The 13,193-nt window shown below is 40.2% G+C and overlaps 1 protein-coding gene across 1 annotated transcript; it reads right to left on the bottom strand.

Annotated features, from left to right (window-relative positions):
- Nucleotides 1–425: 425 nt before the first annotated feature.
- Nucleotides 426–12,854, bottom strand: LOC135514147 (BCL2/adenovirus E1B 19 kDa protein-interacting protein 3-like). The gene is made up of 6 exons (XM_064937385.1): nt 12,763–12,854; nt 6,444–6,699; nt 6,252–6,333; nt 6,014–6,120; nt 3,877–4,026; nt 426–2,612 (listed from the first exon to the last, which is right to left on the bottom strand). The coding sequence occupies exons 1-6, from the start codon at nt 12,818–12,820 to the stop codon at nt 2,564–2,566; spliced, it is 702 nt and encodes a 233-aa protein (XP_064793457.1). The 5' UTR covers nt 12,821–12,854; the 3' UTR covers nt 426–2,563.
- Between the last annotated feature and the right edge of the window lie 339 nt (nt 12,855–13,193).

Below are 13,193 nucleotides of genomic sequence, written 5' to 3'. Positions count from 1 at the left end.
TGCTATTCTTTGTACTTTTCATGCATCCCAGTCAGCAATGTAAAGCCACCAAAAAGACACATTAACACTAATCTATCACCTACCTTCCTCTTCTGTTTACATTCATTTATAAGGAACTCAAATATTTGGAAAGCATCGATCCTCTCCTGCTCACTCATTCTCACTTGATATGAGAGCACATCATTTTGCCCTCCTGCTTTTTCCTATTCAAAAGGTTGTAATATGCTCTTCCCACTTATAACCCCACTCCTCTGGAAAATGTATTCTAAAATGGGAGCATGAAAAGCAGTTGTGGTTGTGTATTTGGTAGGAGGGGGTTTCACAACTATCACTATTATTTCCATCATTTTGTTTTACAACATGTTGTGTTTTACAGTACATTTATGTTCTCCATTTTTTCCTTTCAAAAACTCTGCTTGGGAGTATTGTGGTTAATTTCTCATTTTAATGTCAGTTTTTTCAATATGATTACAATGAATCAATCTACATGGCTGAAACTTCTTGCTTCTGGAATATTTTTTTACAAGTAATACAGTCCTGAGGGCCCTGCCCTCCATACAAACAAGAAAAGCATATTTCAGTTTGTATTTTGGATTATCAGAAGAAGAAAAACATCAATGATAATGTGCATACTTCCTCTGCCTTACAAACAAGGACGTACTTCACAATTTTTATGAAAGCTATAACAACCTTTGGCATCTCGTGAATTATACTACGTAAATGCCAATTACAAACTAAGGGCATACATGCAATGGGAGTTACTTTGAGTTGGTACAAACCAAGAAAAGGCACAAAAAAACAATCCCACTCAGAAGGAAAAAAAAATACCCCACTCATGTCATCACACCTTTCCCCATTGCCCACCAACCTTCCCCCTAAAGATACAATACAAAACCCTAAATCACCAAGTAACTCAATACAGTGGAGGAGTGCTGGTTCTGTATAACCACTTTCCAGGGAGTTCCTGGGATAATTACCTAGTGTGATGAAAAGAAAAATGTTTTTTACCATTGCCAAAAAAGGGTCATTTATCATAATTCTTAAAATAGGTCAGTGTTAAACACATATACAAAAAGCATTACTTACGTTACCTTAATAAGGTAGATAATGTCTACCTATGGGTAATGGCTGAGTAGAGCCCATGCTTACATAAAACAGATCACCAAAGGCCATGTCAAAACTTATCAGAGGTGGAGATAGTTTGAGTTTGTCTGTTTGAGTTTGTCTAACCCTATAGTTCGACTTCTCCAATAGTTGAGAGATCAGTGTCAGTGGTACCTTTCCAATGCAATGAAAGCACTGAGATGAAAATATATCTATATTTGGCAATATGCAGTAGTCATTTGTGGCCAGTTATATCATAATTCCACTAATACATCCAACTCAGTATGGTGGCTGGACCTATACACTGGATCTCACTCTGAGGGTGTGTAGCCACACAGGAAAACTTCAATTCAAAGGTTTCTAGAATCAGCTTGAAAAAAAACATAAGATATGACAAAAGAGATGAAGAATGTGTAGCATTGACACATTTGAGTTACTGAACAGCAGGCAGGCAGATGTGTATATTTGTATCTACTATATTATATCTACATAAAAAAATGACATCTTCATTCAAACTTTGCCCTTCTCCTTACTACTGCAGTACTTCACCGTGTACTGCATAGCATTTAGACATGCTACTCTTTCTGCATCAACACACCCATCTGTTTAACTATTTGCTAGGTTGTTTTCCTGATAATCAATGGAAACTTGCAGTAGCCACTAGCATTAATATTCACATCCTTTCACCAAGAGACCACCCTCTTTAGAGAAAATTGGTGCTACTAAAATATGACAAATTGGGTACAACTAGAATAGGGTGGAATTACAACAAAACCTCTGCTGAATTAAACAAACAAACTGAACAACAATACCACTTGATTCAGAGTCACTGCAACTCTTGAAGAGTGTACTTCAGATATGGAGCTTATTTTTGGTTCAGGTGCAAGTCACTATGCAATTAACTGACTTGGAGTAAGGAGCAGGAAGATAAAACACTCCAAGACACTTGACCTCTCACAGCACAATCTCTGTCTAAGCTAAGGCATCTATATGGAAATCTCAAAGAGATTCCCAAAGGTTCAGGCCCCTTGCCATCCAATACCAGCCACCTCAGTGTTTGTGCAGTATAGGATTTCAATAACTGAATTGAGAATCATTTGCTCCAAAAGTACCACAGTCAGGTTCAGGAAGGGGCTGTGAACTATTATGGGTTGATAGTGGTCATTACTGTCCGATGCTACAGTTCGCACTGTGCCCAATCTGTGTCAAAAGGTAAAGGGTCCCAAACGTTGACGAATTGTGAACCTTCCAAAAGCACCCAACATAAAAAAACTGGGGTGAGTCAGTGTCAGATAAAGTGGTAAAAACATAGGAAAAAAATCTGAGTAAACAGAATATAGAATGGAAAAGGGAGGAGGAAGCTAGCTAGGTAAACAATGGATGCAGAGAAAAAGAGGGCATTTGAGCACAAATATTTTTTTTAGACAGGACAACTTCCAGGCACTGCTTTAGTTTGGGTTTAGAAAGAGCTGGTGGAAGGCGTGGTGAGTCTCTTTCCAAGGTAGACCCTAAGGAGAGAATAAGTACAGCATGACAATGATTCAACAGCAGACATAATCTACATTGAACAAAAATATAAACGCAACATGCAACAATTTCAAAGATTTTACCGAGTTACAGTTCATAAGGAAATCAGTCAATTTAAATAAATTCATCAGGCCCTAATCTATGGATTTCACATGACTGGGAATACAGATATGCATCTGTTGGTCACAGAAACCTTAAAAAAAAAATAGGGGCGTGGATCAGAAAACCAGTCAGTATCTGGTGTGACCACCATTTGCCTCATGCAGCGTGACACATCTCCTTCGCATAGAGTTGATCAGGCTGTTGATTGTGGCCTGTGGAATATTGTCCCACTCCTCTTCAATGGCTGTGTGAAATTGCTGGATATTGACAGGAACTGGAACACGCTGTCATACATGTCAATCCAGAGCATCCCAAACCTGCTCTATGGGTGACATATCTGGTGAGTATACAGGCCATCAAAGAACTGGGACATTTCAGATTCCAGAAATTGTGTACAGATCCTTGCGACATGGGGCCGTACATTATCATGCTGAAACATGAGATGATGGCGGTGAATGAATGGCACAACAATGTGCGTCAGGGTCCCATCATGGTATCTCTGTGCATTCAAATTGCCATTGATAAAATTGTGTTCATTGTCCGTAGCATATGCCTGCCCATACCATAACCCCACCCCACCCACGGGGCACTAAGTTGACATCAACAACGCCATGACCGCACAACGCCATGCACGCTGTCTGCCATCTTTCTGGTATGGTTGAAACTGAGATTCATCCTTGAAGAACACACTTCTCTCTGGCAACTACTCTGGTCCACATTCCTGCAGTCAGTATGCCAATTGCACGCTCCCTCAAAACTTGAGACATCTGTGGCATTGTGTTGTGTGACAAAACTGCACATTTTAGAGTGGCCTTTTATTGTCCCCAGCACATGGTGCACCTGTGTAATGATCATGCTATTTAATCAGCTTCTTGAAATGCCACACCTGTCAGGTGGATGGATTATCTTGGCAAAGACGAAATGCTCACTAACAGGGATGTAAACAAATTTGTGAACAACATTTTTGAGAAATAAGAAATAATCATATTTTTTGTGCGTATGGAACATTTCTGGGATCTTTTATTTCAGCTCATGAAACATAGGACCAACACTTTACATGTCGCGTTTATACTTTTCTTCAGTGTACAAATACTCAGACATCCAATAGATTTTCTAGTTGTGTAAGATGGTACAGTCACTCACCCGATACCAAGGGCAAGGATGTGAGACAGGACTAAGGAGGGGATGAAGACTTTGAGGAAGTCAGCAGAGAAGACACCCCCTTTCTTCATGGCTCCACTCTTTCTCATGCTGAGGGATACTGAGTGTCTGGGGTGTTGGAAGTGGAACTCTCTACAAAAAAAGAAAAAAAAAATATCACTGAACATGTTGGCAATTTTGAATTACATTGGCTTCCTACGGAAAATGATCATTTCTATTATATGCTTTAACATTCTACATGGACTGATATGGAATTGGATACGTTTAGTCTATTTTCGCTATGATTTAGACTAGAGGTCGACCGATTAATCGGAATGGCCGATTAATTAGAGCTGATTTCAAGTTTTCATAACAATCGGAAATCGGTATTTTTGGGCGCCGATTTCGCCAATTTTTTATTATTTATTTTTTACATTGACACATTTATTTAATCTTTATTTAACTAGGCAAGTCAGTTAAGAACACATTCTTATTTTCAATGACGGCCTAGGAACGAGGCAGAACGACAGATTTTTACCTTGTCAGCTCGGGGGATCCAATCTTGCAACCCTACAGTTAACTGGTCCAATGCGCACACCACCTGCCTCACGAGGAGCCTGCCTGTTACGCGAATGCAGTAAGCCAAGGTAAGTTTCTAGCTAGCCTTAACGTTATCTTATAAAAAACAATCAATCAACGACTGTCGTTGCTCCAATGTGTACTTAACCATAAACATCAATGCCTTTCTTAAAATCAATTCACAAGTATATATTTTTATACCTGTATATTTAGCTAAAAGAAATCCAGGTTAGCAGGCAATATTAACCAGGTGAAATTGGGTCACTTCTCTTGCGTTCATTGCACGCAGAGTCACGGTAGATGCAACAGTTTGGGCCGCCTGGCTCTTTGCGAACTAATTTGCCAGAATTCTACGTAATTGTGACATAACATTAAAGGTTGTGCAATGTAACAAGAATATTTACACTCATGGATGCCACCTGTTAGATAAAATACGGAACGGAATAAACATTTTGTTTTCAGGGTGATAGTTTCCGGATTTGACCTAAGGGTCGTATTTCTGTGTGTTTATTATAGTTAAGTCTATGTTTTGAGATTTGATAGAACAGTCTGAGGGGTGGTAGGCAGCAGTAGAGTCGTAATAGTCAAAGGTATATGGTTTAGAGAGAAATAGTCGACGTGTTATAATTCCTGTAATAACTTGCGGCTGAACTTGAAAGGGGTTCCTTCGTTATTTTACCGTTCATGTCTTCCATAGAGAATGTCTTGATCTACTTCAAATAAGGTCTGTGTTTCATGCTTAAACCGCCTCAGCGTTTTGATACCCGTGTAAATCTCACTAGGATAAGGTAACGTTTGTCAAAATATTTTCATAAATCCACTCTACAAAAATAATGATCTTCGCTTATATTTAGCCAATATTGATTAAAATTACCTTGTCCTATGGATATCTACACAGTTATAAAATTGGCAAGGTGGTGTAAGCCTACACGACACACAGACCTTATTTTAAGTGAATCTAAAAATATCCTATGGAATAAATGAATGGAGGAACCGGTTTTCAGATTTTGCTAGGTGTCATGGGAATTATGACTCACACTTTGGTAGTCAATTCTTACCATGTCCATTATTAAAATAGGATATTCCTGCATATAGAAATTACTTAAACTCAATTTTTATTCAAACAGTTGAGAGTATTTGTCTCCTAAGCAGACTCTTCAGTATAATTGTCACTTCAGAGCTGTGTGTGTGTTTTACAGATGGCAGAGAAAAGCAGAGCACCAGTGTGGGACTATTACATGGAATTGGCACCGGGGGAAAGCAAGGTGTCTTATTTGTGATAAAGATGTAAGCATGGGGTCAGCAACGGCTAAATCAAAAAATACCACCAACCTGTGGAATCACCTTAAGAACACCCATCCAAAAGCCCATATGTATGTATATATATATATATATATATATATATATATATATATATATATATGTTAAAAATCGACCAATTAATCGGTATCGGGTTTTATTGTCCTCCAATAATCAGTATCGGCGTTGAAAAATCAATCAGTCGACCTCTAATTTAGACTACAAGTTTATTTATGTTAGATTGTGTGCAGTGTCTCCTTACTTGGGGGGAATGTTTTCAGGCCGACTGGACCAATCTGCAACCCAGTCTGCACCTTTGTTCATCAGGATATCATCTTCTCTGTCTTTCTCTGGGCCTTCCTCCTCTGACTGTAGATGTGGAGAAAGAGAGAGCACACAGGTGAGTGAGCAGAGAGGTCCTGTAGGCCTATACTGTAACAGTGATGTCAGGGGCATGGATGGAGGAACAGACACATGAGAGTAGACTGGGTTTTTTATACCTGGCTCCCTCTCCTACTGGACATCTCCAAGTCAAAGGTAACCTGGCTGTCATCCTGATCTGGACTGGAAGGTCTATGAGGACTGAGGCACAACACAGGAAGCAAATAAATACACAAATTATACAAACACCCAAACATGGAGAAAAGAGCTCAGGGAGGGGGCTCACCAAAAACATGACACTCCCTTCCTACCTGTCACAGGAGGAGCTGCTTTGGCTGGACTCATGCTGGGCATCCAGCAGGATCTTATTCATGTCTGCATTGTGGATAGAGGAGGATGAGGGCACGTGCCCCAGCCCCCCTGTCAGACCCTCCTCCACCTCCTCTGGCACCACTTCCAGAGCCAGAGGGGCCTGACTCTCCCCCTCATTCCCGTTCTCCATGTTGGGGTTTGGCAGCAGAGCCTGGTTCCTGTTGTTTCCATTAACCTCCAGCTCTACCCACGACCCTGAAAACATAAGCATAAAACGGGGATCAGAGTAAGTGTGGGTATCAGTACAAATGTTGATAATAGTGACATAAGTCCATGGTAAAGATGCAGTGACATGTTCTCAAAGTCAATGCACCAAAACATTGACATTTTGAAAAGATAACTTGCAGCACTGTTGTTTTATAATGTGGCTATTGTAATTCAAATGAGCAAGCTGGAGAAAGAAGGCAGTGGTACTTCAGAAAAGGCCAAATAGCTCCTGTAAGTGCTTGCAATTAAAGTTACGTGGTTAACAAAGACAGAAATCATCATGACACAAAAATACGTACTAAGCCTGAATGGTGATCTAGGCTATAGATCCTGAATCAGCAGACATTTGCATTTCAGGTTGGTCTACAGCAGAGAGCCCCTGGCAGAGCAATGCATCCCCTCTGCTGTTTAGGACCCTTTATCTCAGATGCATGAGACCTGTGCTTTGTCTGGTACTCAGCCACTCACAGTATGTGTAAAGCAAAGTCACTGTATGGAACATACAGCAGTGTATGTTAACAAGGAGAGCCATGGTGAATGGCTGACTTATGCTCTTGAGGATTAGACCTAACTCCACATTTTTTATTTTTTTTATTTCACCTTTATTTAACCAGGTAGGCTAGTTGAGAACAAGTTCTCATTTACAACTGCGACCTGGCCAAGATAAAGCAAAGCAGCGCGACACAAACAACAACACAGAGTTACACATGGAAAAAACAAACAGTCAATAATACAATAGAAAAAGTCTATATACAGTGTGTGCAAATGAGGTAGGATAAGGGAGGTAAGGCAATAAATAGGCCATAGAGATAAAAGAATTACAATATAGCAATTAAATACTGGAGTGATAGATGTGCAGAAGATGAATGTGCAAGTAGAGATACCGGGTTGCGAAGGAAAAAAAATAAGTAAATAACAGTATGGGAATGAGGTAGTTGGATAGGCTTTTAACAGATGGGCTATGTACAGGTGCAGTGATCTGTGAGCTGCTCTGACAGCTGGTACTTAAAGTTAGTGAGGGAGATATGAGTCTCCAGCTTCAGTGATTTATTGTAGTTCGTTCCAGTCATTGGCGGCAGAGAACTGGAAGGAAAGGCGACCAAAGGAGGAATTGGCTTTGGAGGTGACCAGTGAAATATACCTCCTGGAGCGCGTGCTACGGGTGGGTGCTGCTATGGTGACCAGTGAGCTGAGATAAGGCGGGGCTTGACCTAGCAAAGACTTATAGATGACCTGGAGCCAGTGGGTTTGGTGACGAATATGATGCGAGGGCCAGCCAGCGAGATCATACAGGTCGCAGTGGTGGGTAGTATATGGGGCTTTGGTGACAAAACGGATGGCACTGTGATAGACTACATCCAATTTGTTGAGTAGAGTGTTGGAAGCTATTTTGTAAATGACATCGCCAAAGTCAAGGATCGGTAGGATAGTCAGTTTTACGAGGGTATGTTTGGCAGCGTGATTGAAGGATGCTTTGTTGCAAAATAGGAAGCCAATTCTAGATTTAATTTTGGATTGGAGATGCTTAATGTGAGTCTGGAAGGAGTTTACAGTCTAACCATACACCTAGGTATTTGTAGTTGTCCACATATTCTAAATCAGAACCGTCCAGATTAGTGACTCTGGACGAGCGGGCAGGTACAGGCAGCGATCAATTGAATAGCATGCATTTAGTTTTACTTGCATTTAAGAACAGTTGGAATTGGCGCGGCCACGGAAGGAGAGTTGTATGGCATTGAAGCTCATCTGGAGGGTTGTTAACACAGTGTCCAAAGAAGGGCCAGAAGTATACAGAATGGTGTCGTCTGCGTAGAGGTGGATCAAAGAATCACCAGCAGCAAGAGCGGCATCATTGATGTATACAGAGAAGAGAGTCGGCCCGAGAATTGAACTTTGTGGCACCCCCATAGAGATTGCCAGAGGTTCGGACAACAGGCCCTCCGATATGACACACTGAACTCTATCAGAGAAGTAGTTGGTGAACCAGGCGAGGCAGTCATTTGAGAAACCAAGGCTATTGAGTCTGCCAATAAGAATGTGATGATTGACAGAGTCGAAAGCCTTGGCCCGGTCGATGAATACAGCTGCACAGTCTTGTCTCTTATCGATGGCAGTTATGATATTGTTTAGGACCTCGAGCGTGGCTGAGGTGCACCCATGACCAGCTCGGAAATCAGATTGCATTGCGGAGAAGGTACGGTGGGATTCAAAATGGTCGGTGATCTGTTTGTTAACTTGGCTTTTGAAGACCATAGAAAGGTAGGGCAGGATGGATATAGGTCTGCAACAGTTTGGGTCTGAGTGTCTTCTCCTTTGAAGAGAGAGATGACGGCGGCAGCTTTCCAATCTTTGGGGATCTCAGATGATACAAAAGAGAGGTTGAAGAACAGGCTAGTAATAGGGGTTGCAACAATTTCAGCTGATAATTTTAGAAAGAGAGGGTACAGATTCTTTAGCCTGGTTAATTTGTAGGGGTCCAGATTTTGCAGCTCTTTCAGAACATCAGCTATCTGTATTTGGGTGAAGGAGAAATGGGGGAGGCTTGGGCAAGTTGCTGTGGGGGGTACAGGGCTGTTGACCAGGGTAGGGGTGGTAGCCATGTGGAAAGCATGGCCAGCCGAGGAGAAATGCTTATTGAAATTCTCAATTATCATCGATATATGGGTGGTGACAGTGTTTCCTAGCCTCGGTGCAATGGGCAGTTGGGAGGAGGTGCTCTTATTCTTCATGGACTTTACAGTGTCCCAGAACTTCTTGGAGTTTGTGCTACAGGATGCAAATTTCTGTTTGAAAAAGCTAGCCATTGATTTCCTAACTTCCCTGAAGTTATGCACATGCACAAAAGCAAAATCTTTTTGTAAAACTAAAAATGGATGTGAATGCAAGGTTTTTAGATGTCAAAGACACCGGTAGTGGTTCTCTGTACAAAAAGGCTGCATGTGCATATTACTGAAACAAGTGACGCCATGAATAAAAACAAACATACTGTACATCAGGAGAGTTCAGTTTAAAACATGGCCCTGGACTAAGTCTAGCCTGCTTTAAGCTGCAACTTTGGAACAAAGCATACTCTTGGTCTTTGCTCAAGTCATAAACAAGCTCCCATGCCTATTAAAGAGCAATTCCGCCACTTTTCAATCTCATATTCATTATTTCCAGGACCATACCAGTGTTTACAAATGTGAAAACGGTGTGTTTCTATGATCTGTGGTTAAAAAGATAAAGTCCTAAAAAAACCTCTGTGACATCTCAAGGCAGGATTAAAAGTAGGAAAAGCAGTAATTTTCAAAACCTGCAACGAGTTTCTAGCCAGAGTGAGTGTGTTTTCTTAGTCCCAACATAACCATGAATCTCAGTGTTTGAAAAGCAACCTCTTTACATTTAAAAAAAAAACTTTTGATATTAAACTTCATATTTGTTTCTACAAAATTTAGAAATACGCCGTTTTCACATATGCAGACACTGGTATTGTAGTGGGGTTAATGAAAATGAGATTGAGAAGTGAAGTGGTGGAGTTGCCCTTTAAACCTCCTGTTGTGTTCACTTCATGTTAATTAATTCTGTTCCCGGTCCAAAATGACCGCCCCATTATAGCTGATTATAAATCCAAAATAATACATATAATTATCACTTAATGTTGTGTCAGATATTTTTATCAACTTAAGTTATTTTGAACATTACACGTTTTTAACTTCTATTTGCTATTTATGGCCTGTAGGCCTCATTCACCTGAGCTCACACAACTTGTTTGAGTAAAAAAACTAATGTTTGGATTATTTTGACTATAACAAATACTCATATTAAACATATTGTGCCATTTATAGCAGACTACTTTGTGCTAAAGTTTAACAAGGACTCCTCACCAGTGTCTTGATCAAAGATATGATCAAGATCCTCACATACAGTATATTGTTTGGTCATTGTGCTGCCACAGAATGAATTGTGAGCAAGGCCTCAAAAAAGCTTTATATACCAGAGCTGCAAGAAAAGTTCTATATATTATTAAAACAATGTTGTGATTGTTTGTGAGAATGCGAACAGGTGTGGTTCCCTTGGGGGACAGATCCTGTTTCCTGTGGGGGTTGCCATGGAAGCCAAGAAGGGGAGTGAGGTGTGTGTGTGTGCTCAAACACACATGCATGTGGGGGTCTGGGAGAGGAAGTGTGTCCATCTGATGAATGGGCATGTGCCTGAACTCAATTTCATACACTAATTGTAGTTTCACCCATTCATTTCTAATGATCAGTCATTTTTGACAGGGAACACCAAAATGTATTTTGTGTGTTCAGATGCCCTGTGTGGACAATGTCATGGAACCATAAAACAATCAGATTAAATTAACTACATTTTTCAGAGAGAAAACTTGTAAATCGGTCCAATTCGACCAGAACACAGGAGTAGGGTTAAGCTAAAATATTCCTTATTTCCTCTTTGAGGGACATCAATTGTAATTGGGGGTCCTAAATTCCACTGTACCAGTGACGTTGTTGTTGTTCCATTTCCAATATAGGTACTTACATAATGTGCATATTCTATCAAACATAGACATAGTATACAAAATGTGTTTATTTAATAAAGGATGTATATACATTAACAAATTAACCACTAGGCAGGGTAGCCTAGTGGTTAGAGCGTTGGACTCATAACCGGAAGGTTGCAAGTTCAAACCCCCGAGCTGACAAGGTACAAATCTGTCGTTCTGCCCCTGAACAGGCAGTTAACCCACTGTTCCCAGGCTGTCATTGATTACCAGATCTTCAAAACGATGCAGTTTAAAAAACGATGCAGTTAAATTATAATAAAAAGAAAAATAGTAACACAGTTGTATGCCTATTTATCATTCATAATTTACCATTATCGGTTTGTCTATAAATAACACACTATCCAGCCGATAGTCTGCATTTCATGATAGTGGTACTGCCTCTCACAGCAGCCTGCCCTAATGGGATTCAGACTGCTCCCAGACAGGCAGGAAATAGGGAGGAGGGGGGGGGGAGTTACGCAATCTCTGGAAGCTACGCTAAAGCATCAAATCAAAGCTCCTCCCCACACCCCTGACTGTTAACCACTTTAGCCTGAGCAACATTCAACTCACTAAACCTCTTCTAGGAAATTCCTAGTGCATTTGACTAGAAACCGACTGAATCGCCATAACGTGTAAAGGGACAGAGCCTCCGTGACAGAAAGTACTATACAATGACACCGATCATTAAAACATATACCATCTTAACCTTGTGCTATTTCCTCCAAAGTGGACTTCTTGGGCAGTTTTGAGACTGCATCTGATGGTCATATGAATATTGAGTCTGTTCAGCATACAGTAATTGTCATTGGGGGTTGAAGTAGGTTATACGCCTATTGCGTTAAGTAATTCAATGCTAGCTATACATTTGAAATCGTTTATTTTTTCTTACCGATTAGATTGAATAGGCTATCTTTAGTATACATTTTATGAGAAAGCCTAAGGATATGGGATGACACTCAGTATCACCGAGTATTATGGGCATTGATGGGCCTATAGTTGTTCAAATAATTTACTCTAGAATGAATTCGAATATTTGATCTAGAATCTACATTGTCTAGTAGTCAGTGGTGTTGCACTGCATTCTTTCCACAGTAGACAAGCAGTTCCAAAGAATTCCGTTCGCCTTGTGGATGAAAAAATTCGACAATGCAGAGTGCAACAGACAATATAAAACAACAATCCTTATGAATAACTGGAAATTGAGTTAAGTAAATATATTACACAATTAAAATTGAAGAATTGTCTCTAATTCGACTAAATTGGTTTGTTTTTCTCATTTTATTTGGACTTGTTTTGATATGGGTTAAGCCTGCCCCCAGGCAAACCAGCGTTTACTTACCCATGATTGGTTGAAATCCTGTCACTAAAACATTTAAAGTCAATCCATTGGAGCAGCAAAGTTGACTTATGGTCAATATTGCTATAACCTTCTGTTTATAAACACATACCACGAAAAGCAAGCCCATTCGTTGCAAATGTATTTAAAACTCTTGAGATTGTTCAAAAAGGTTTACAATTATACTTACCGTTGAGGCCTGGCTCCCCGTTATTGTTTTGCAGAGCAGCAGCAGTGGTGGTGGACATGTTGCCTACCTTAGTTAGAGATCGTCAACATGACGCAAGCAATGGCACGCGCAGGCGCATAATTATTTATGGCCCCGAGGGAGGGATCACAAATATTTCACCAACTAATTTGTAGTCCCGAAATATGCAACAAAACAAACAGGGAAAACAATATAATGCATATTGTTTGGACACAAGTTTGAGTATGTGTAGCCTAGCACAAATACCAATCATATTTGAGGTGTTTGCAATGCATATTTCTTGTATTTCACATCAATATTCTGGTCTCCCTGATCCTTAAAATAATAATAATAATGTTGCTTGTAATGCCAAGATCATTTCCTGTGTGATAAGACACTATGAGGACATACAAATACAATGTAACTCAGCATCT

Source organism: Oncorhynchus masou, chromosome 25 (assembly GCF_036934945.1).
Source record: "Oncorhynchus masou masou isolate Uvic2021 chromosome 25, UVic_Omas_1.1, whole genome shotgun sequence".
Lineage (NCBI taxonomy): Eukaryota > Metazoa > Chordata > Actinopteri > Salmoniformes > Salmonidae > Oncorhynchus > Oncorhynchus masou.
The sequence above is the reverse complement of the archived record's forward strand: the minus strand, read 5'-3'. Positions and strand labels throughout refer to the sequence as shown.

What these genes read in the sequence shown, in the direction of transcription:
- LOC135514147 (XM_064937385.1), bottom strand. Translation starts at nt 12,820, where the DNA reads ATGTCCACCACCACTGCTGCTGCTCTGCAAAACAATAACGGGGAGCCA. An exon ending in CGGGGAGCCAGGCCTCAACG is followed by an intron (nt 6,700 to 12,762) that starts GTAAGTATAATT and finishes TTATGTTTTCAG; the next exon opens with GGTCGTGGGTAGAGCTGGAG. An exon ending in AGCAGCTCCTCCTGTGACAG is followed by an intron (nt 6,334 to 6,443) that starts GTAGGAAGGGAG and finishes GTTGTGCCTCAG; the next exon opens with TCCTCATAGACCTTCCAGTC.